This window comes from Elephantulus edwardii, unplaced genomic scaffold, assembly GCF_000299155.1.
Source record: "Elephantulus edwardii isolate Elephantulus edwardi_28Jun2011 unplaced genomic scaffold, EleEdw1.0 scaffold00077, whole genome shotgun sequence".
Taxonomy (NCBI): Eukaryota; Metazoa; Chordata; class Mammalia; order Macroscelidea; family Macroscelididae; genus Elephantulus; species Elephantulus edwardii.
In genome coordinates this window covers 9,700,055-9,725,540 of record NW_006399827.1, presented here as the reverse complement: position 1 = coordinate 9,725,540, position 25,486 = coordinate 9,700,055, and the positions used below count along the sequence as shown (strand labels likewise).

Below are 25,486 nucleotides of genomic sequence, written 5' to 3'. Positions count from 1 at the left end.
TTCCCTACTACCTAGTTCCTAATGATTTACTGTTGTTTGTAATTGAGTCAGAAAGGATTCAGAGCTGATTCTCCAGCTTTCTTCCAAGAGGTAGTTGGTGAATTTGAACTGTGTGCCTTTGCGTTCATAGCACAATTCCTTACCCCAGCCCACCAGAGCTTCTTAGAACCTAATGACAGTTTATCTTTTGTTAGGAAGTATGGCTTTCTGTATTATATAAACATTTTATGTCTTTGATTATAAGATGTAAATTTCTATTTTTCACACCTCAACATTTCTGAAATTGCTCACAAAGTATACATTTACTGCAGGGAGCTCTGGTGGCCTAGTGGCAAGAAGCTGCACTGCAATCCCGAAGGCACATAGTTTTAGGTCATCAGCTGTTCCAGAGGAGGGTGGGCAATCTTCTCCCGTGTGGTTAACTGCCTCTGAAAACCTGCTGGAGGGTCAGTAATGGGTCAGTTCCAACTCAACGGTACCCAACAACAACATACATTCACTGCAGTAGTCTCTATTTCCCCTACAAAGAGGTATTAATCAAGCATCTTCTAATTTTGAAAAAATTAGGTGTATCTCAATAACTACTTAGGTAAAGTTGAAAACACTAACCAGGATACTCAGTAAAATATTATTCCCTAACTTAGAAAGTTAATGATTTTAAATCAGTATAATAACCACGATCCAAACTTTAAAATTATCTGAATCTCTAATTTTACCATAAACCTGAGATGAAAAAATGAGACAAACTTCTAATTTATCCTCCTTTTCTTTCCATAGTTAACTATTTGCTGTCTGTCTGAACCAACTCATAGCTGCAGGCAATTTAACAGCTGCCAAAAACTCTCTTAGGGTTAACTGCAGAAGAGGAAACTGTCCATCTTTCTGCCATGGAGCCTCTGGGAGATTCTAACTGTCAGAGAGTTGCCTGCCATCTTTGCATAAGCAGCACAACTCCCTACAGACTAGGCCCCAGAGCTGTTTCATAGCTAAGGTGGTCATATAACCTATCATTAAAAATCAGGGCACTTCTGAGAATATGAAGGGTATACAAGTGGAAAAAAAAGCTAGGTTATATGCTCCTCATAGCCACATGAACTCAGAAGCTGGGTGGTTCTAACACTCAAGAGGGCACATTAACCCCCAGTCCCTGAATGAATCCTTTTCAATTCTTATCTCTCACCTTGTCGGCAGCTGCCAACAAATCATCAGCCATTTTGTCCAGGTTCGGAGCCTTCCCAGTGTAAATGAAGCACATCATTTCCTTAAACACTTCAGGCTCCACATCGTTGATTTCAACCCGATTCTATGTTAGGAATAAAAGGGAAAATGAGAAACATTCCAACAGAACAAAATCTCTAGACAGTTTTTCCTGATTTTAAGCTCTGGTGAGACTTGGAACATTTAAAACTTATCAAATGAAATACTTCTTTTTATCCTATTTGATTGTAATAGCCTTTTCTCCCATCTCTATGTATTACCTTTGTATTCTCACATACAAGAAACAAAACTATATTTGTGACTTTTTCTTCCCCCAAAATTTTCCAAATGCATGTCTAAAACCCTTGTCGAAACTACTCTGATGCTCAGTCACAATACTAAGGGAGCCTACTTAACCTAGAATTTGTCCAACCCCCGCCTCTGTTCTCAGAAGGTGAGTGCTGAAGAACTGTGCTCCACAAGTAAAATATAATTAGGAAAATAAGACTGTTGCCAAACTGGCAAATCATGTGAAATCTAGTTATTTTGCCAAAAAGACTTGTCTCCATTCTATTATCATACCTTTTTGCTCTCCTCCATTTCGTGTTCAAACATGGCACTGAAAACTGGAGAACGAGCTACAATATAAAAGAAGAGAAACAGAGTTAGCATACTGATCTTTTGGTTCTTCCAAGTTATGATGCATAATGAAGTGATAATTTTTCCCCTGCCATCTAGCGATACAAAGATCTCACCCTCAAATTAATAACAAACTTATACAGTTCCTTTCCTTCTTACATTTTCACTAAGTGATAATTGGATTGTTCAAAGGAGAAATCAGACATTACTTTAAAAATAATTTCCTATTAGCGCAACAATTCATATTTAAGGAAATTATTTAAATTATCTATGTTGAATGACAGGGAGCTCTGGTGGCATAGTGGTTAAGAAGCTGTGCTGCAATGTCAAAGGCCTGTGGCTTGAAACTACCAGTTGCTCAGCAGGAGAACAATGGGTAATCTCCTCCCAAGCGACTTACTACCTCTGAAAATTTGCTGGAGGATCAGCTATGGGTCCAGTTCTGACTCGATGGTAAACCACAACAACATGCTGAATGATAATCCTATGCCCTCTGCACAGATAAAGGGAGGTTGAAATGGAAAGTTCCTAACACCTAACCTTTTTCCTAGAACACAGACATCATTCTTTCTCTGCCTCTACAGATGAACAACAAGGAAGCCAAGAACTGGGCTCAGTGGTAACTACTATCTAGATAAACTGCATGTATGTTTATGAAAGTTGTCTGTTCTAAGCCACGTGTTCCCAATGAAAGTGATTATCATTCCCAAAAGGGAAGGAAAAAATTTAGATATTACAATGGTTTGTGATATTTCAAAGCTTTATAAAACCCACCTAACTTAGTATTTCGTTCTCTCTTTAGGGACAATTTAAATTTAGGGTTTTTTTTTTTTCTCCTTAGGGGGATAAAAACACTGCTTTAACAGGTTGAAAATTACTGTTAAGTATCATTGAGTCAAATACAATTCAGTGATCCTAGAGAACAGATATGAACCTTGTTCCTTCTTATGTCATCCTGTAACTACTGTTTGAGTTGCTGTGTCAATTCCTCTCTGAAGGAGAGGAATTCCTGAAGGTCTTCCTCTCTTTTAATGACCTTCCATCTTTTCCAGCATGATGCCTTTTTCCAAGAACTGGGACCCTCCTAATAACATGCCCAAAGTACAAGAGATGAGGCTTCATATCCTTGTCTCTAAGGAGCACGCTGGTTGCACTCACTCTAAGACTCATTTGTTCTTTTGGCAGTCCATGGGATATACAGTACTCTTCTCCAACACAATGCAAAGGCATCGATTTTTCTTCTGTCATCCTTATTCACTGTCCAACTTTCAGATGCATAAGAAGTAACTGAAAAGACCATCTCTTGAATCACCTTAGTCTTGCTGTAAGCCATGTCCACTTTATTCTAATGAAATTTTAACCATGAAATAAAGAAAATGATGAAAAAATATTCATTCTATTGAATAAATCAAAGGATTGGCAGAAAGGTGAGGCTTATGACCTTAACCTGACAGTGGAGGAAAAGATGATATATATGCATTAAACCTTTGAGCCAAATAGAATTTTTGGCCTATAGTTCATTTCAGTTTGAGTTCTGCCGTTTTCAACTATACATTCTGGGGCAAATCATTTCACCTTCTCAGTGTCAATATTTTAATCTATGCCAAGAAGTTATTCTCATTGTTCTTATCTTAGCAAGGTTACAGAATATAAGGCACTAAATATAATACAGAGTTGAAGACTAAAGGGCTAGGACTTTAACGAGATCGAAGGGTCCAAGGAAGCAAATATGTTTTAGGGAATCACAGGTGCAAGACAGAAATGGATGCTATGGGGGGTAAACAGGATCCCCTGAAGTAGAACCTGGAGCTTTTAGGTTGACTATGATTCATTATGACTCAAAACTTTGCCCCATCTTGTGCCTTTAATTTCCACTACGCGCAAGCCTATTATTGCAGTCACTGTGTTGATCCATTTCGCTAAGGGTCCTCTTTTCTTCTGTCAATCATCTGCTTTTCCAAGCATGATGTCATTTTCCAAGAACTGGTGTCTTCTCACAACATGCTCAAAGTTTAAATGAGATGCAATTTTATCACCCTTGTTTCCATGGAGCACCCTGGTTTTACTTCCTCTAAGACAGACTGGTCTTTAGGCAATCCATGATGTAGTCAATATTCTTTCACAACATCACAAAATTCAAAGGTATTAATTCTTCAGCTTTTCTTATTCACTGTCCAACTTTCACATGCATACAAAGCAACTGAAAATACCATGGCTTAGGTCAAATGAAGCTCAGTCTTTAAACTGCTATCCTTGCTCTATGACACTTCAGAACAATTTAATACATCTTTTGATTTATCTGCTGCTACTGTGGGTGTTGACTGTACACAAAAACAAAATGTCACCTTCCATCTTTTCTCCACTTATTCTGATGCTGTTTTATTGGTCCAGTTGTGAGAATTTTTGTTTTCTTGATGTTGAACTGTAAGCCTTAGGGAATATCCAGGCTTAAAGAAATGAAGAAAAGGGAGGCCAGACATCAGAAGCAGTCAGAACCAGGAGAAAGTCAGGAGAGAGGAGTTAAGAAATATGTGAATTAAAGAGTACCTCAAATTTAGAAAGCAGTAGGTCATGTAACTTTGGAAAAGTGCTTTAGTGCTATGAGGGTGAACTGAGGATAAGTGGGAGGAAGGACGCAGAAACGAGTGTGCTAACTCAAGAAAAAAGAGAGTAACTAGAGGGAGAAGTTGAAGTCGGCTTACAGGTAGGGGGTGAAAAGATAATAGAAAATGTGGAAGATATGAGATAAGGCGTCTAAATGGTAGAGTTAGGTTTCTGAGATATGAAAAAGAGGCAGAAAAAGAAAGTCTTCTTTGGACAAAACCGAAAACACGTCTTCCTCTGAGAACACGGGGGAAAATGCCGGCAAGGAAAGAAGTAAAGAGTTCCTTAAAGAAGGGTCTTGGGGGTGGGGGGTGGATTATGTAACAATAAAATAATTTTTTTTTCAAAGAGAAAAGTGAACTGGGAGGGTGGGTAGGTAGGAAAATGTGCAACAACGAATGACTGGAAATCCAAGTTCTCTATAAATTTTCACTAAAATCTCAATTAAAATAAAAAATAATGCAAAAAAGTCTTGTTGTTAGGTGCTGTCGAGTTGCTTGTGAGTCATAGCGACCCTACAAACAAGAGCCCTAAACCCCGCTCTCTTCTATGTCAACTTCATTGTCTCTGACACACCTACTCACACTACCCCAACCACTGAATTGATCTATTTCATTGAGGGTCTTCCTCTCCTGTGCTGTCCCTTGACCCTCCCAAACATGATGTCCCTCTCCAAGGACTGGGCCCTTCTTGCAACATGCCCAAAGTATGTCAGACGAAGCTTCATAATCCTTGTCTCCAAGAAGGATTCTGGTTTCACCCTCTCCAGGATGAACCTGTTTGTTCTCCCAGCAGTCCATAGTATATTCAACACTCTTCTCCAGCACCAGAGCTCAAAGGCATCAATTCTCCTTCTATCATCCCTATTCATTGTCCAGCTCTGACACATAGCACACAACTGCAAAGACTATGGCCTGGATCAGGCACACCTTAGTCTTCAGCCTGACATCATTGCTCTTCAGTATTCTGGAGAGGTCCCTGACAGCTGACTTTCCCAATGCAATTTGTCTCTTGATTTGCTGGCTGCTGGTACCCAGAGTGTTGACTGTGGAGCCAAGCAAATGAAAACTGTTAACAATCTCTGTCTCTTCACCATCCATAATGATGCTGCCAATTGGCCCACTGGTGAGGATCTTTGTTTTCTTGACATTGAACTTCAATCCATATTGAAGTCTGCAGTCCGTGACGTTCTGCAGCAAGCGCTTCAGGTCCTCTTCAGTCTCAGTAAGCAGGGTTGTGTCATCTGCATAACGCAGGTAGTTGTTGAATCTTCCTCCAATCCTGATGTCACATTCCTTCTCATGCAAATAGACTGAAAAGGTATAGAGACAGAATACATGCCTGGTGGACGCCCTTCCTGGTTTTGAATCATGCAGTGTCTCCTTCCTCTGTTCTGACGAATGCTTCCTGGTCCAAGTATAGGTTTTGCATAAGCACAATCATGTGTTCAAGTGTTCTGGGATTCCCATTCTTCTTAGAGTCAGTCACAGTTTATTATAATCTACACAGTTAAACACCTTTGCATAGTCAATGAAACACAGATAGGCATTCCTCTGGTACTCTCTGCTTTCAAAGAAGGGCCTTTATCTTCTCTTGCAAGTACTGCCAAAGTAATCTTTTAGGAGTTGGCAATAGGAGATATTAAAGGAAAATAGTGAAAGTCTGAATTATATATTGTAAGAAGAATGGGAGGCTCTTTACTGTACTGATACTACTGAGGGCCTAGCTGAGCCTAGAGACAAATAATCTAGAGAATTAATGACATCCTTTAGCATCACACAGTAGTGCCTTTTTGAGAGGAGGCAGTTAAGAGTGTACCAGATTGGGGTTTTGCCAGGCCTATGATGGAGCTGAGGTTTTTGGCAAGAAATCTGTTGCCCTGAAGGTTCATGAAGTGTCTTATGTTTTATGGTCTGGACAGAGTTTGTAGGTTACTGCTATCCTTCTACTGAGGTAAAGTCAATCCTCCCTTATTAGCTCCCTCCTCTATTGGTCTTTCGGGTCTTAAAGACTGAGAGGGACAACAAACCCTCCATGTCATCGGCTGCATTTTCAATTTTTCTAGTGTGTTTGTTTAAGACAACCAAATCATTCAGGGTTAGAGACTAAGCTTTATAAACTAGTCCTCCATCTGCACTCTTCTCTATTTACACCTCAAACTACCATCTGGGGTCTGGCAGATGTGGCTGCACACCCATTTCTATCCAGTGTTTCGGCATCCACTCTTCAGGTGCAAAGCCATTTGATATCCTATCATCAACCATTCCTTGAAAAATGACAGTCTACTAGACTAGTGAAAAAACCCAGAACTATATTTTTAAAAAGAGAAGCCTTTTTTTAGTTAGAAGAACTAATGTCACCATAATATATTTAGTTGCAATTTTTTTTTTTTTGTAGCTGAGTTCAAAAACAGGTTGAAGTTATTCAAATTTATACAGCCACATGGTTTTTCCTTGTTTCACCAAAACTAAAGCTCCCCAGGAGTAAGTAAATACCAACCTGCTAAGATAGCTTTATGAGCTTGGAATTCCTGGCCGGCAACACACAAGCAACAGTCTGTGAACCGAGAATTCTCCCACAGTCCTCCTAACTCATCCGCCAACCTGCATTCAGGGACTTTAACCATATTCATGGTATTCTGACCAGAAATGTTGACGGAGTCTTGTACAACACTCACCTGTGAAAGATAAGGAAATACAGACCAATGCTTTTGTTATATCAAGAATTTTCTTTCCAGCAAGAGAGATGAAAGGCTTCCTACTTGACTTTTACCCACTGCTGTAGCAAATTCACATACTAATGCTAGTCATAGCCTCTTGAAAACACCTCCACAAAGAAAGGCTTTATCCTTTAGATCAAATAATTTTCAATCTATTATAGTCATACCTATTCAACACTAACTCAAGATATGAGGAGAGTTCCCACAAACTTCCTTCTCTTCTAGCTTGTAATAAGCCCCTGCCCTGAAAACCAGGGCCAAGAAGCCACAGGAAAAAATTCCTGACAGAAACAAATTTTAACCCACATAAATCTACCTGATGCAGCCTTAAGTAAAAGGTTAAAAACAAAGAACTCCTAAAGAAACTACTATTTAAATGAAACTCTCTATGGGAAAAAGATTTTAATAACTTAAGCCTGTAAGCACTCTGCTCATTTCTGTTAGATCGGAAACAGAAAGTCCTTTCCACAGGGTCTGGTAGTTCCTCAAAATAGTTTCAGAACATGCTACTATTAATCCACTACAAGTAAAGGCTAGAAGATCTTTCCAGTAGTGGTAACTGGGAAAAACACCATTTACACTCTTAATTGTGACAACGACGTCCAAAATGACTGGCTGCAGCTAGACATGCATATATGAATTTAGAGGAGAATGATGATGATGGATCTATTGAAGAATCTAACCTTCCACTCTGACTTTGGCAGCAGTATTTTAATCAGTGAAATTAACTGTACAAACTAGATAAAATCAAGGTAATTTCTAGATTGTTAATTCTAGATTGTTGTCTAGGTATAGATGTTTTCACCATCACCAGGATCTCGCCACCAGAGTCTCACTCTGGTCTTCTCATCAAGGTCTTGCTTCTCAGTGTGCGAAGCACTCACTTAACTTCATCCCACAAGCTGCTGACAATTTGCAAGACCATGTGTCTGCAGTTAAGGTAGCTAGAGACCAGAGGGGGGCTAACCTAATAGCTAGAAAAGCCAACTTTTAAGATAACACTGCAGAAACCATATACCATTATAAAATGAATGTCAATTGTGGAACTAAATATATGACTGTGCATGCCAATCCTCCGTCTATAATCATTGATCAGCTTCACATCCAAATCACATTAGTTTAACGGGGGAGAAACCTCAAACAACAAAACACAGCAACAAAAAAAACCACACTCTCTCAAAATCATTGCCAAAGAGTCAGAACAAACTCAAAGCAGACCTTCCAGCAGGCTTCTGAGGCTGTTAATGACAATGGAGGAGACTACCCAGCTCCCTTGGAGCTGCTGGTAGATCTGAACTGACAGAGAGGTGCTGCCTTTGTGTTAGCAACCCAACTCCCCACTAGAACTCCCTTTACATTAGTTCAACAGTATTTAAATCAAAGCAGAATGTACAAACCTGGACTATCACCTTCCTACCCTTGCCATTTCTAAGCTTTAGAAGAGAATTAGGATATTCAGGAACATCCTAAATGATCAAATTTCTTTTCATCTTCAAGAGGCAATTAATCTCTTAAATGTAAATAAACCTGGGGGCAAAGCTAATGCCCCATCCAAATGACCAGAGTTCATTCTGTGCATGAGTAAAATACTTACAATCAGGTCAGAAAACCTATTAATTGGTTTTAAAACTGGCTGTTACTGGTTTTGAACAATTAAACAGTCAAGTTAATAGATTATGAATGTGCCTACCATTAATAACACATTTATTATCAGTTTATTATTTATTATTAACTGTAACAGCAATAGGCCAAGACCCAGATTCCAACGCCTGAGTCCCAACTGTCCTGTGTCGACCTCTCATTTGGTCCAGTCACTTGCTCATATTAACATCCTCACTTCTTGACATAATTTTAAGACTCAAAGTATAAGTTTCAGTTTCCAGTTTTATGTTATAACTTCAAAATACCAAATTGGGGGGGGGGGAGAAAATACCAATTAAATCCAACTTCCTCACAGGAAAAGGAAAGACTCTCCTGAAATGACTGATAAAGGGAATGGAGAATGCTTTTGGCACTAGGTTCCTAGTTTGAATTAAACCAGGATGACAGGAGCCCAAAGTCATTAAATGTACTTGATGGCAATTTATCAGGCTGGGTAAAATGAATTGATGGGAGTTAAGCTGGATTTCATTCACATACTCAAACTATAGCTACCACTGGCCCCTCAGCTGGTCAGAAGTATTCTAGGTAGGAAGTAGGGCCTGAAGACTATACCGCCTCTCTCTGGAGCAATTTCTTTCCCTAGACACAGACAGGAACACAGCAGGAAGGAGAATGTACCTTTACTGTCTGAGACAGGCTTGTTCTGTAGATATAGAGATGCATGAAAGTCTCCAGAGCTCTCAATGTCTGGCACCTCTTCTCAACATTAAATACGCTTAATTAAAAATAAATTTTAAATGGCATTCACAATGAGTCTTCAGAGCTCAAACTTTTAACTTAAAAAGGGACTGTTTTCCTGTAAATGATGATGCTAAAATGAGGCCATTTTGAGAAAAATGAAAGGTTTTTTTAAAAAAAAAATTCTTGTAAAGCTGACTATGGAGACTCATTCAGAATTAGAGTGGTAAAAATGATGTGACTGTGACATTTATGTTGTCTTATAAATGACTGCATGGAAAATATCTCAAGAAGACTGAATAAACCCCTGAATATGGAGTTGTATGAGCCTTATTTTTAACATCAGTTCCTTTTCTAAAAAATAAAATTTCATTAAAGATGATTGTTACCCCCCATTCTTACATTTATTTTTTTCTACACATAAAAAGTCAAAGAAAACCATTCAAGTATACATATTTTAACTTCTATACAAAAGCAACTAAGAAACAAACATAAACTCTATATAGATTATATAAAGCAGCATTAGTTCTAATAGCAAAGACTACCAACAACCCAAATGTTCATTAACAGGAAAATGAACAGTATTCAAACACCAGATTAATATTTACAACACTGTAAATGAGTGAACCATAGTTCTTTCATCAAAATAAATTTTAAAAACATAAAAGAGCTCTGGTGGTTTAGTGGCAAGAAGCTGCACTGCAGTGCCAAAGAAAGGCTTGTGGTTCGAGGCCACCAGCTGCTCCAAGGGAGCGGGATGGGCAATCTCCTGTGTGATTTACTGCTTCTGAAAACCCACTGGAGGGTCCGCTATGGGTTAGTCCGACTTGACGGTACACAACAAAAACAAAGATGTGGAAAAAGAAAGTCCCAAATGAGGACACACATATTAATACTACTTGAGGAAGCTCTGGTGGTACAGCGTGTTGAGATGCTAACCCAAAAGTTGTATGATTTACAACCTTGGGAACCCAAGAGAGGGTCAGGTATGCACTGGAACCAACTCAGTGGCAGCACATTTTTGAAAGGATCTAACACCATTTTTATAAAGCGCAACAAGTAAACCTAAATAACTTATTATTTAGGCATAAAAAAATAATAAATATAGCAATGAAAATATAAAATTCAAAACAGCTATTATTCTCTGAATGGGACAACAGGTCTAAGGGAAAGGGAGACGCATATACACAGGATAGTTCTATGTTACTGATGATATGCCTTGTTAAGAGTTTGGTGAAGTCTTCTAAATTATTAAATTTTTATGTAACTATCATGTTAACATGTTAAATGGCTATTTTTATAAGTCAATAACAATATAACAATTCAATCCAATATACCCATATAATCCACATTTTTTAAAAAATAAAAATATGTATAGATCCATTTATTTAAAATTCCATAAAAACATATATCCTTGGGCTATAAGGAGATACTCGAAAGAGTACAAGGATGTCTTAAGAGTTAAGTCATTTCTGGAGAATGATGTATTTCTCTCTCAGATTTTAACTTTAATTGGAATATTACAAAGAGGTACTAGGATCTTTTACCTGTCAAAAGCAAGTATATACAGAGCATATGCAGTGGAATATATGCATTATCATCATGAAGAACTTATTTTATAGAAATACTTGGATAGAAGGGTCTACAGAAGCTTACACATTTCACAAAGATCTTGTACGGTTAAAATTTTTAAAAGAGAATGTACTTTAAACATGCTTGTTATCTTCCTCTTCCATTACCAAAGAAAATGCTCCCTGTCAAGAAAAGTTGGTAGCATCTGTGCTTCCTTGGTGAATGGCAGTCAGCTTCACTTAGTGTAACACAGCAGACAGACACGGAAAATGGAAACGCCGACGTGGCCCTGACACTCATTTGCTACACAGTGTTAGGAAGAATTACCTGACCTCTAAGGCATTGCTTCGCTCCCATATATCACAAAGGTAACAAAATTAACCTAGCTCAAAGGATTGTGACAGGGCACAATTCAAAGAATGCTTTGAAAATACTTCCAAATGCATTAACTGAGGGCTATGAACTTGGAAGAATTGCCACATTTCCTAATAAGACAAAAATAACACCATTTTTTTAATCTCTGAGAACTCAAAAGTTAACCTTATGCAGTTCGTAACAAACAAGACCACCTATTTGGCATCTGCAGACAAAACCACCCATTTTGGTGTACCTTTATAATTTTCAATCTAATTTCATTCAAACATTCATTAGCTGTAACACTATTAAAATAAAGCCCAAATATACAAATGTGTGATTTTCAGCCTTTCACCTTAACACTCCCTAGTAGCCTTTGCAAAAAGCAAAAAACCTAGCCAAAACAAATCCTACACTATATGAGGCAACTATACTCATGAGCATCAGAGTAGCACAGAAGTGCCTGAGCCAAAAACTACTGAGGAATGGGGCTATAGGGTCTCATATTCATAACTAAAACTGATAAATGTGCATGAACTGTACATAAGCATCTAGATTAAAAGGAAATAGTATCAAAACAATAAAAAAATACAATGTAATATTAATTTTTAAAACTGCTTATACATATGCCGCTGATGGAAGAGAAACTACAGGTCCAAGGGATAGAGTTTGGAACAAAGGATAATCTAGCTACGAAAAGTGCTAAGAACTCAGATGATCTGCAGACATTTTTCAAACCCACACATTTAATACACACCCCCATGCAACCGCCTTGCTACACTGAATGCTACTAAGTCCACAGAGAGCCTTGGAACAGTAACAAGTCTCACTAGGCACAAACCCAAGGATAAGAAGCAACACTCAGCACCTGTGGCCAACAGAGAAGTGTGAGAGGAACAGATGGCACACCTGGTTCGATGGTAAAAAACCGATGGCATCAGCAGAACCCAGCAGACGTTTCCCTGTTCAACAACTCCTCATTTCCAAAGTGTCATCTCACTTCCCTTCTAAGTCAGTAAGGCAAATCTAAATTTAACCATGGGACGTCTCCTGAGAGAATTTCATACAGGGAAGCGGAGGCAGAGAGAACTAGAACTTGGCCTTGGACTTAACCACAGGATAAAAGATTGCCAAGTGAAGGGCAGGCCAACTGGTTTCCAAATCAAGAGTGTCAATTACAGGGGTTGGAGCAGCTGGAATGGATTTGGGATAGAGGCTATGAGAAACGGAAGAACTCACTGTGGATGCAAAAAATATGGCAATAAAGGTTATGGCATTGCCGAAACACCAAATTTTTAAAAAAAAAAAAAAGGAGGAGGAGGGGAGAGGGAATAACAGCCATATTTAGAAGAGTTCCTTCAGAAAAGAGTTTGAAGATTGGCTTTAGTTTGCAATAGAAATGGACCTTTTCCACAACTTTTATGCCTTTCTGAAATCTAGTCTCTTTGACCATCAGAGGTGCACTGTGAAGACAGCACTGACTCTGTAGGAATGGGTTTTGGATCATGATGGCTAAGATTAAAGCTGTTGATCTGTGCCAATTTTTACTGAGAGCTAACTTCACACTAAACCACCTAACTGTTCTCATTTCTTCATCTGGGGAACTAAGTCTGATTTGAGACTGGCTGGACTTAAGAAGGAATTCCAATTTACTCAGATATAAAACAATTGCAGCATTTGGATTGAGATGTTCCCACTCAGTATTTCCTTTTTAACTTTGCATTTTGTTTAAAAGGAAACTATTAAGCAAGCCTTATTTTCTATATTCAGCATGCTATTTCAATACCCTGTACTTCTAAAGTTTTCCAATCACCAGCTATTAGAAATGATTCTGCTCAACTGCCCAAAGAGCTGTGAGCAGGAAAAGAAGTCAGCTACCTCAGGCCAGGTCTCTCCTACAGAAAAGAAGAATCCTACTGCAAACATTCCTCTGCTCCACGCCGCTGAAACTGCCCTTAATTCATTGTGTGAGTGAGCCCATTTCCCCAGCACATCTTTTACTGGGCCCTGGGAAATCTGCCTGTACTCCACCTCCTTTTAAGTTCAGTGGCTACTCTAAGTAGGGCTGCTCAGAAAGTGGCTCCCAAATCTGATGCAATACAAACAACACAAATGTTCTTAAATGACTGGAGGTTTGAGCCATATATTACACAGTGCACATGTACTTATGAATGTACTGATAACACATTCGTAATTCAGTGCCTTTGAAATGACTATAGGTATACCTCAGAGACTGAGGGTTCAGTTCCAAGCCACCACAATAAAGTAAATATTACAATAAGGCAAGTCACAAATTTTTTCCTTTAGTTTTATGTAAAATTATATTTATGCTATATTGTAGTCAATTAAGTATTCAACAGCATTATGAAAAAGTCTAAAATATTTTGAGAATTACCCAAGTGTGACAGATAGTAACTGAGCAAATGCTGTTGGGAAACTGGTGTTGCTGAGACATGCTTGACAAAGAGTTGCCACAAACCTACAATTTATTAAAATACACAGTATCTGCAATGACAATAAAGTGAAGGATAGTGCAATAAAGTATGACTACAATCTGTATATAGTTATTAAAGAAACCACTTTCTAACACACCATCAGTTTAGGAATTTGACTTTAGGGCATTCCCTTGTATCTGGAAAAGGCTTTAAGATCTTTGATTAAAGAACTGATAACTTAACTATGGGTTATAAATCTTGGCATTGTTTTGACTCTTAAAAAAAAAGTAAGATTCAGACTTTTCTATTCCACAATTACTCCACCAAGACAAACTGCAGACAATCAATTCCTGAAAGCATTATCTATTTCAAAAAGTAGGAGGGAAGTGATTGACAGTTTCACACACACGGCTTTCATATTCAAAGAGGACGCAGAAAGTGTAAGGAATAAACACATGTGGAGTTGCTGGCCATCCTCTTCACTGTGAGATACGGTCCTTATAAATGCTACCTGCAAATACCCACTGTGATCAAGCCACAATTCTGACCCAAGCAACCCAAAATACCATGACAACACCCATCTTTGTCTTACAGATCATAATAAGTAGAAAGCTGAGAGGTTAAAAATTCTTGAAATCATGAGACTGTTTTCAGTCAGTCACGTAGGTAACATTTGCACAGCACAAGCCCACTAGGGGACTGTCCTTGCCCTCCATCCTGTACACAATTAAATGTACTGACACCCATCTGGTCTGGGTCTAGTCTCACAGTGAGGTAAAAGGACTTACCTCACAGAAGAGGGTAAGCTTGTCATCAGGAAGAAGCCCGTTGGCCTCATCCAAGAGAAAATCTCTACGGATGAATTTTTTGAATCCCCAGTCCTTGCCTTGCACAAATCTATACGCCCGTTGACTCTCTAAGATTGGGGGGAGGGAAAGAAAGGACATTATTTAGGGCTACTAAAAAAAACAGATCAAATTCATAACTTGTCAGATGTGAAAAGTAAATACCCATAGCTTTGGTTTCTTCTCCCTTGGCATTCAGGATGGAGAATTTGAATTTTGCCCGAACTTCACTCTTTGGACAGCTGACCAGTAACAGGTAAAGTGATAGGTAATCTTTGCTTTCTTCATCTAGACCTTTTGGGTTTACTCGTAAACACCTGCCCAAAACAGATAAGAAAAAAAAGTATATTGAAAACATCCATTTTACACCTCATCAAGTGACAGGATGGAATGACAAGATGGATCTGGGACATCAGAATCACTAGAGGGAGATGTTAAAATAAATAAATAAATAAAATCCCAGTCCCTTTACCAGCAGATTCTGATTCAGTAGAATGACACTTGGAAACCACTTTTCAAGTCACCCTTTAAAAAGTAAACAATAAAAATAAAAGGAGGCATTCTAGAAACCCTAAATCTCTTTGTCATAACTTGCCAAATCACTTACCATTTTCCCCCCTTAAAATATTTTAAAACCCCATCTAGCTTGATGTAGCCTATCTTCAATCTCAGAAAGGCAGACTTAATTCTACTGGGACTGTGGAGAAACCATTGGAAGGTTTATTTGTTTTGCTTTGTTTTGTTTTTCTTAAATCTCATCTGATCACTTTAATAGCACACTGGGAAAGACAAGCATTCCAAGGAAATATGTGAAGGGTATACAATGTTTTACAATATAGCCATAATATTTTAAGATTGGAGGAAGCAGTATAGAGGGTAAACTCCCATTGTATAAAGCAAAGTTCTAAAGCTAGGCTTCTAAACAAGGTTAGAAATGCCAATCTGCTACCAATGAATAAAAACAGAATTCACTAAGTTCAACTGACTAAGTTGTAAATGTCATTAACTGAAGAGCATGTGTTCAGTCACTGCTTTACAGCACATATACATAGGCCATATGTATCCTCAGGCCCTGCCAAAGTCCCAGCACCTCTTTCAAACAGGTGGTTCAATGCAATGACTCTTGAGGGAGTGCATAAACCTCAAAGATCACGATGCTGTGATCTATGCTGTGTGAAGGATGTGGATGTAAATACAATGCCTTAAGAAAAGCATTTCTCTCAGCAATTAATATATGTCATCAATAAATACTAAATGAATAAATAAACAACTCTTACTAAAGAGTTTTATTAAGATCCAAAAATGGTGGTTCGCAAGATTTCTGTTCTTAAGAATAGGTACATGCTTCTCTTTCACAAAGGACACATGGTTTGGATGGCATTGACTCAGACCACCCACTGTACCCACTCAGGGACCTAGGTCGAGACCCTTCAGAACATGCAAGATATAGCACTGGCTAGAGAATTAGTTCTGAGAAAGCTAGTGCCACTTCCAATCATCCTTCAGCCACACGGGAAATTAGGCTTGGGATGGCCAGTACTGTAGAGAGAGGCTAGAGAAACAAACAATCACTAATCTAACTACTCAGTTGTTAGATCTAAGGACCATGAAAACCCATCCTATAGTCTTAGTCATTCCAGTTCCATGTGCAAATAAATCCTTTGTTTTTTAAAAAAGAAAATTACCAAAATTATTAAAATAGAAAACGTTTTATCATTTCTATTTTACCACAATTTTTTTTTAAAGGGGGAAAAAGATTCCTTGATCTCTAGAAAAGTCAGAAAACTGGGCAATAGTCAGCCCTTATTCATGCGTGGCTGTAACCAGCTAGAGCTCAGTAATCATGATCTCCTTCAGAAGGACATGCACTGACCAGTTTGCCATGAAATTGCTCATACCAGTACAGACATACTTTACAACTCTGGCCCTCTTTCCTCAGCTCTGGTGGCCTAGTGGTAAGGAGATGCACTGCCAATTCAAAGGCAGGTGGTTCAGATCCACGAGCTCAGCTGGAGAAAGACTAGCTATCTCCTCTATTACAATTTCTAGCCTCTGAAAACCCACTGGAAGGGTCAGCTATGAATAGATTCTGACTTAACAGCACATAACATCACTGAGTGTGTCAGCGATCATGAGGTTGTAGAAGGGTGCGGCAAGGTTCCAAATGTTGTTCAGAGTTGCCAGAAGTTGTAGATGATGCAATGACACAAAAGAACAATGGCACCATTTGTAGAGGCTCAGGGAAAAGAGGAACACCCTCAACAACATGGACCGACACAGTGGCAGCAACAACGGGCTCCAGCACAGCAGTGGGGGGATGGCACACAATCGGGCAGGGTTTCACTCTGTTGTATACAGGGCTGTTATGAGTTGGAGCAGACTAGACAGCAGCCAACAACAAACAACATAGCCATTTAAGTTAAGTGATTCCTCATATTCCTTTTGAGCAGCTAATACATGTCAGACACTGTTTTGCATTCTAGTCAATGTCTGTAATGCCAAGGAGGGAGAGCAAGACAACTTTTAAGGGGAGGGGGAAAAATTACAGCTAGATATATTCTTCCTTACCATTTCAGTTTATCATTGGCTCCTGATGAAAAGGTTGAACTTTTAATGACTTCACCCATTTCCTCCCGGCAAAAACTAAAGTTATTGATGGTCCACATGTAGGAGAATTTCACTACCTTGATCTGTTGACAGAAAACCAGAGATGAATTAAATAGGAAGTAGGTAACCTACCTAAACAAAAAACAGGATGATGGTCAGCCAACCACTTCCCCCTTCTCCCTTTGCAGAAGTCCCACTGGAAGAGCAGAAAGTTCAACTTATTCTTTTATTCTTGTCTCTGATCCCTCTATCCATATTAAGAAATCAAAAACTGACCAATTATTCTCACAACTTTATAAAATTTCTGAAACATTACAGGGAAAGGAAGGAAAAGAGAGTAAAGAAAGCAAAAGAAAAAACCCAAAAGTGAAACTACCCTCTTTGCTCAGTTCAGTGTTTGATCATTGAAATGTTATTGCCATTGCCTACGGATATAAATCTCTAATTTGACTTCTCCTTGACTTGCTCAACAGAGAAACCTTAGAATCAAGGCTTCAAACCAGTTGAGCTGGTTTGATCATGGCTGAACAGATCAGATTTTAATAATTTACTGCCCTCAAGTTAAAAATGACTTATAGCTGGCCCTTCACTGAGTTTCTGAGGCTGTAAATCACACCAGAAGAAACTGCCCATCTTTCTCCAGAGGAGCTGCTAGTGGATTCAAATGACTAGAGGGCCTTTTATTATTTTTAAATTAGCAGTGCAATTCTCTGTGGATGGTAACTGAAACAGGAAAAACTGGTCAAAGCCCTGAAATAGAAAGATGTCTCTTTCAGGAACCTGGTAAGTGAGACAAGATTACTGGCAGAACTGTGAAAACAATACACATTCAAAGTGTCACTGCCATTTTTTAAGCAACACAGTTTCTGATTGTGCTCTAAATCAGACTGGTAAGAGATTTTGTTGCTATGCAACAAGTACATCCTTGTTTTTGAAGAGAAATATTAACTTTCTAGAAGGGCTTCAACCTATTATTTTCCCCATTCTAGTTACCCTTCTTAAAAAGTTAGGTCTGTTCTGATTTTGTTTCCTAAGCCATGACTGAAACAAGACTGGTTAAAAGTCCTGTTTAGAAGCCATTTCCATCATGGGGTGTAGGCTGACATTGTTTCAGAGTCCCCTAATCAATGCCACTGAAAAACAATGGTCTCAATGTACCTTATTTATCTGCTATTTAGCAGCTATAGCCCAAAACCCAATGCAGAAAAGAGATCCATATTCCTGTTCTCCACCAAATCAAGATTTACAGGGTGAAAGATGAATTTACCTGTGTGTAGCACCAGCTCTCAGCTACAGGGCCACTCGACATTTCTGCCGGAGGTGGAGGACTTGGAACCCTTGACATCGCCAGTTTGAAGGTTAAACAAAATTTCCAAATTCAGGGGCAAAGATTTCTGCTTTCTTTTCACCCTGGTCAGGCACAAGAAACAAGAGGACTTTATAAGATTAATGATATACTATCTTAGTATTTCGATCATTCTCTCTCCAGCTCCATTTCTGTCACCGAGTCCATGTTTTCCAACTACTGAATCTTCCTCTTTGTTCCCGACTTTTGCATTCCAGTCACCCATTATTATCAATGAATCTTGGTTGCATGTTCGATCAATCTCCGATTGTAAAAGTTGGTAAAAAATCTTCTATCTCCTCTTCCTTGGCTCTGGCTGTTGGTGCATATATTTGAATGATAGTGGTATTCACTGGACTTCCTTGTATGCGTATAGATATTATCCTGTCACTGACAATATTGTACTTCAAGACGGATCTAGCAATGACTTTTTTAACTATGAAAGCAACTCCATTTTTCCTCACTTTTTCATCTCCAGAGTAATATATCATATGGTCATCTAACTCAAAATGCCCCATGCCAGTCCATCTCATCTCACCAATGCCTAGTATGTCAATATTTATGTGTTCCATTTCTTCCTTAACAATATCTAATTTTCCTACATTCATGGTTCTCACATTCCATGTCCCAATCACCAGTGTCTGCTTACAACTGTTCCTCTTCCTTTGTATTTCCATACTTGAAAACTCAACCTCCTTTGCCTGCTATTTCAGAAGTGGATGGCCAATCCTTCTTCCTAGTCTGTCTCAATGTGAATGTTCAGATTTAGAATGGGAATCCCAGAACACTTGATCGTTCTAATGCAAAACTTATATTTGGACCAGGAGGCAGTCGTCAGAACAGAGCAAGGGAACACTGCATGGTTCACAATTGGGAAGGGCGAACGCCAGGGATGCATCCTATCTCCATACCTTTTCAACCTATATGCAGAACAGATTATCCGGGAGGCGGGGCTCTATGAGGAGAAATGTGGGGTCAAGATTGGTGGACGATTTATCAACAATCTGTGTTATGTGGATGACACAACCCTGCTTGCTGAAACTGAAGAGGACCTGAAGCGCCTGCTGCAGAGGTCAAGGACTACAGCCTACAATATGGATTGGGGCTCAATGTCAAGAAGACAAAGATTCTCACCACTGGACCAATTGGCAGCATCAGGATGGATGGTGAAGAGATTGAGATTGTACACAGCTTTAGTTTGCTTGGCTCCATAGTCAACAGTCTTGACACCAGCAGCCAGGAAATTAAAAGGCGCATTGCCATGGGAAAGTCTGCTGTTAGGGACCTCTCCAAAGTGCTGAAGAGCAATGGTATCTCTTTGGAGACTAAGGTGCGTCTGATACAGGCCATGGTCTTCGCAATCACCTGTTATGCATCAGAGAGTTGGACAATGACCAAGGAGGATAGAAGGAGAATTGATGCCTTTGAGCTGTGGTGCTGGAGAAGAGTATTGAGAATACCATGGACTGCTAAAAAAACAAACAGATTTGTCCTGGAAAGGGTTAAACCGGGTGGCTCCTTGGAGGCTCCGTCTAACATACTTTGGACATGTTGTGAGGAGAGACCGGTCCTTGGAGAAGGACATCATGCTTGGGAGGGTGGAGGGACAGTGCAGGAGAGGAAGGCCCCCTATGAGGTGGATTGATTCAGTGACTGGGATAATTGGGATGGGAGTGTCAGAGATGGTGTGACTGGCACAGGACAGAGCAGAGTTTACGGCTGTTGTACATAGGGTCGCTATGAGTCACAGGCGACTCGACGGCACATAACAACAACAACAACACCTTAGTATTTGCTTGGTTTTCCATAGACTGGGAACTTTGTCTTCTGTCTGGAATGCTGATCATTCAAATGACCCCTTACTACTCATGTTATATATTTAAATAATATTTTAGAGAAATCTACCTCATCTTTCTAGATTATCTTCCTCACTGTTGTTCTCTATGGCTTGATTATAATCTGACTTCCTAATCATAATTATGTTACCCTATTTTTATCCTCTATGCTGGGAATAAGGGAGGCTCTGGTGGCCTAGTGGCAAGAAGGTGCACTGCAATCCCGAAGGCATGCAGTTTGAGTACACTAGCTGCTCTGTAGGGAAAAGCAATCTCCTCCTGTGCAACTAACCAGCTCTGAAAACCTGCCGGAGGGTCAGCTATGCGTGGGTTCGAACTCAATGGTACACAAAAGCAATGCTGGGACTAAAAAACTGAGGAAGAATAGAGTTACATTCATAGTAAAAAAGACCATTTCATTATCCTTCATAAATGGCAGCTAGTGTAGCTACTATTATCTTGGTTTGATAATCCCCATGACACCTCCCCATGATGCTGCCGCCCTAGATGGGACCAGTTTCTAGCAGCTGGCTTTCCAGGCTTCCAATTCCCAAATTTAAGAAAAGTATTGCATTCATAGTCTCAAAGAACATTTGAAGATCTATACTGAAGAACAATGCTGTGAGTGACAGGATACCATATATACAAGGAAGACATATTATTAATAAAACCATAATTCAAATACACTAACCACTAAAGTCAAAGATGAAGAAAGTGAGGACTTTTACCCACTTTTGCAGTCTGAAATTGATCGAACATGCAACCAAGTTGCATTAATAATGTGTGGTTGGAATGCAAAAAATAAGAAACAGGAAAGAAGTGAGAAAAGTGCTAAGTGGAAAATAGTAACTTGGTAACTGAAATGAGGCTGGAGATTGAGTGAATTTTGTACATTCAATGACTGATTCACTGAAAATACCTTTATTACACAACACAAATGTAAACAATATACATGGACCTCACCTGATAGACCAGATAGGAATAAGAGTGACTATATTTATGGAAAGAATTGCTGGAGAAGCTCACCATCAGCAGTCAAAACCAGCCCAGATAATGACTGTGGAACAGACCATCAACTAACTCACATGCAAGTTCAAACTGATGCTGAAGAAAATGAAAATAAGTCCAAAAGAACCAAAATATGTAACTTGAGTCAATTCCACCTGAATTTAAAAACCATCTCAAGAATAAGTTTGAGGCACTGAACTCTAATGTTTGAAGATCAGATGAGTTGTGAGATGACATCAAGGATATTACCCAGGAATAAAGCAAAAGGTCATTACAAAGATGGGGGGGGGGGAGAGGGAGGAAAATGTGTAACAATGAATAAATGGAAATTTAAAAAGATAAGTTCAAACTTGTTAATACATTTTCTTTTTTTAATATAACTTTTATTCATTCATAGTTGTACATTTTCTTTCTTTTTTAAAAATTTTTTAAACTTAAATTTATTATTAATTTCAGTAAAAATTTACAGAGACTTTGGATTTCCATTCATTCACTGTTGTACTTTTCTCCCCTCCCAACCCTCTCCCCCAAAGTATACATTTTCTTAAAAAAAAACACAAAAAAACAGAGGAAGAAAAGACCAAAATAAATATCAGAAGAGACTGAAAATTGCACTAGAACATTGAGAAGCCAAAACAAAAGGAAGAAATGGCAAAGGAAAAGAGCTGAACAAACTATTTCAAAGGCCAACTTGAGAACACAAGGCAAAGTACTATAATGAACTGTGCAAAGAGTTGGAGTCAGAAAAAAAGAGACGAACTTGCTCAGCATTTCTCAAGCTGAACAAACTGAAGAATAATTTCATACCTTAAGTTGCAATATTGAAGGAAGCTATGGGCAAAATACTGAATAATCAAGGAAGCATCAGAAGAAAATGGAAGGCGCACACACACAGTCAACTTTACCAAAAATAAATGGCTGACACAGAACCGTTTCAAGAAGTGGCATATGAACCAATGGTAATTAAACAAGAATTTCAATCTGCACTGAAAGCACGGGGTGGGGGGGAGACCCCAGGAATTGATGGGCTACCAATTGACATACTCCAACAAAGTGACGCAACCCTGCATCTGCTCATCAGGCTGAGCCAAGAAATCTAGAAGACAGTCACTTGGCCAGCTGATTGAACAGATCCCTATTTGCTCCCATCACCAAAAAGGGTGATCTAAAACAATGTGGAGATTATTAGTATCACTCGTATCATATGCAAGCAAAATCTAGCTGAAGAGTAGTCAAAGATGGCTACTGCCAGAAATTTAAGCTGGATTTACAAGAGGCTGTGGCACCAGGGATATTTCTGTTAATGTCAGCTGGATCTTGGCAGATAGCAAAGACCACCAGAAGATGCGGTTCAAATATACCAGATACTGTACTGGAGAAAGAAGGACAATCTCCTCTTGTATCAGTCAGATCTGATTTGACAGTACACATACAAAAAAATAATAAAATAAAAAAAGAATACCAGAAGAACATCTATATGTGTTTTATTGACTAAGCAAAGGCATTTGGCTATGTGGATAACAACAAATTACGGCTAACATTGAGAAAAATGGGAATCCAAGAATTGTGCTCATGCAAGACCTTCACCTAGACCAAAAAAGGCTGTTGTCCAAACATGGTTTAAAATCAAGAAAGGTATGTATCAGGACTATATCCCTTTTCCATGCCTATTCTAAAGATGACACAACCCTGCTGGCAGAAAGTGAAAATAAATGAATAAAAAGAAAAATAATAATTTCATTTTAATTTAAAAATCAGGATTCTAATCACTAGATATGTTCACTGATTGTTTAAAACCCACAACCACCAATCCAAATAAAAACTCAGTATCTCTCAGAAAGAGAGATAGCAAAATTAATACCGGACACACCCTTGCCCTTGACTCCATTCCTCTGGGGCACCAGTAATCTACTCCTAAAAGAAAAATAAAGAAAGGGAAAAAAAAAGAAAGAAAGAAAAAGACTTTATCCTTTTAAACTATTGTTTTCTATTATCCAAAAGGGAGCTCTAGTAGTCTAGTGGGAAATTGTGCTGCAATCCTAAAGGCATAAGGTTCAAATCCACCAGCTGTTGGACAATATCCTCCGTTACAATTTACTGTCTCTGAAAACCTGCTACCGGGTAAGCTATGGCTGGTTCCTACTGGATGCTATACAACATGATTATCCAAAAGGAGCCCTAGCGGCATTATGGGTAAAAGTATTCAGCTGCTAACCAAAAGGTTTAAACCCACCAGCCATTAAGAGAGGGAATTGAGAGTCGGCTTTCATAGATTTACAACTTTGGAAGCCCTGTGGGTCTTTTTTTTTTTTAACATTCTACTTTAATTTTATTTGCTTAATTAATGCTACTACAAACAAGAATAAATGAGCTGTTTCCAACTCAAGCAACAGAAGTATGTACATTTCAAGTACGAGTAACTGAAAAACGTTCTCAAATGCCGGTGTCTGTAGAGTTTCACTTATCGTATGCTTCACTTTGAACAGTTACTGAACAGTAAGAGAACGTCTTAAATTAAAATCCAAGCTCACTCAAGCAAATTACTCAACCTTTTGAATCTCAGTTTCCGCCTGACAACACAGGTGAATGTACCAAGTTCATCCTAGGTACGCAGAAGAGGTCATTAATCGTTTAAAAGTTAAAAACGGCACCATTTTAACCAAATTAAAACATCTGTGAGGACGAAAGTGTGCAAGTCACAAAATGCCAGACCCTCACACATGGCATATTGTTTTTCTTCCCTGACGCAGGCTTTTTTCTTGCCAAATCATTCCACTAGGAGTCTGGACCCAGGGGAAGTCATTTCCAGCCCTCGGCGCGGCGCAGGGTGGGCGTGGCGAGACGCCGCAGCACAACGCAGGCCCCGGCCGGCGGCTGGCCTCCGGCCTCCGCCCTCGCGTGCAGCGGCCCCTGGCCCGGCGCCTCCTTGTGCGGCCGTGTGAGCCTCGTCGCGCGCGGACGGACGCGCCAGAGTCCAAGCCTTCCACCCGTCCTCCCCGCCCTCCTCCTTCGCCCCGCTCTGGCGGGCGGATTCCAATCTCAGCAGCCGCGGCAGCCACTCGCTCGGAGGCGCGGCGCGGGAGCGGGCGCAGGAGCCTCGCCCTGTGGGTCTTTAAACGTCCTTCAGGGTCGTTTTGATTTGGAATTGATTCAATAGTTGTGGGTTTGGTTTGTTGTTATGTGCTGCTGAGTCGCCTGTGACTCATAGTGACCCTTTATACAACAGCTCTGAAGCGTGCCCTACCCTGAACCAGTCTCACTGATATACCTATCCCCATTAGCCTAGTTACTGCATCAATCCATTTCATGCAGGGTCTTCCTCTCCTGTGCTGTCCCTCCACCCTTCTGAGCATATATGTGAGACAGAGCTTAAAAATCCTAGCTCCCAAAGAGAAACCTGGTTTCACCCTCTCCAAGACAGACCTATTTGTTTTCTTGGTGGATCATGATATGTTCAAGACTGCTCTCTAGCATTCCAACTCAAAGACATCAATTCTTCTGTCATCAATGGGGGGGAGTACTACAAAAACAACCAAACCCACCACTAAAACAAAAAACTAAGTTTCTGCCGTGATTCCAACTCAAAGAAATCTACCCAGACTATGTACAAGCGCCCCATAGTGTTTCCAAGGCTGCTCCTTTTTTTATCCTGTGAAAGTGATTATTTTTTATTGCTGCTGTTTGCGCTCTCTTGCAGCACCAGACATTACATTCTAATACCACTTACTCTTTCAGATTCTTGTTCTTGCTCTGTTTTCTGGCCCTTCCTCATTCTCGTATACTAGATTATCTTCCTCTCCTTTCCCAATCACTGTCTCCAATCTACATTCTCTTTAATGGAAATTTTACCATCCCAACAATGTCAATTTCTGTTGATAAATACAAGTATTTTACCAAATCAAACTATTCTCTTGCATAAATTTCAGCTCACTTTCAAACAGCTGCTATACATCTCAACACGATGTCCCTGTAGCACATAAAATCCA

General features: G+C 39.4%; 1 protein-coding gene across 2 annotated transcripts in view; it reads right to left on the bottom strand.

Annotated features, from left to right (window-relative positions):
- The window catches only part of SPOP (speckle-type POZ protein), a 135,696-nt gene that overhangs the window by 5,916 nt on the left and 104,294 nt on the right, over positions 1–25,486 (bottom strand). The window contains exons 2-8 of one of the 2 annotated variants that reach the window (XM_006889315.1): positions 18,580–18,722; positions 17,274–17,395; positions 14,871–15,022; positions 14,649–14,776; positions 6,940–7,117; positions 1,780–1,835; positions 1,181–1,303 (exon numbers count right to left, since the gene is read on the bottom strand). In XM_006889315.1, the coding sequence (XP_006889377.1) occupies positions 1,181–1,303; positions 1,780–1,835; positions 6,940–7,117; positions 14,649–14,776; positions 14,871–15,022; positions 17,274–17,395; positions 18,580–18,657 (837 nt within the window). In that variant the 5' untranslated portion in view covers positions 18,658–18,722. The remainder of the gene's footprint in view (positions 1–1,180; positions 1,304–1,779; positions 1,836–6,939; positions 7,118–14,648; positions 14,777–14,870; positions 15,023–17,273; positions 17,396–18,579; positions 18,723–25,486) is intronic. The other variant, XM_006889316.1, reaches the window with a different exon arrangement.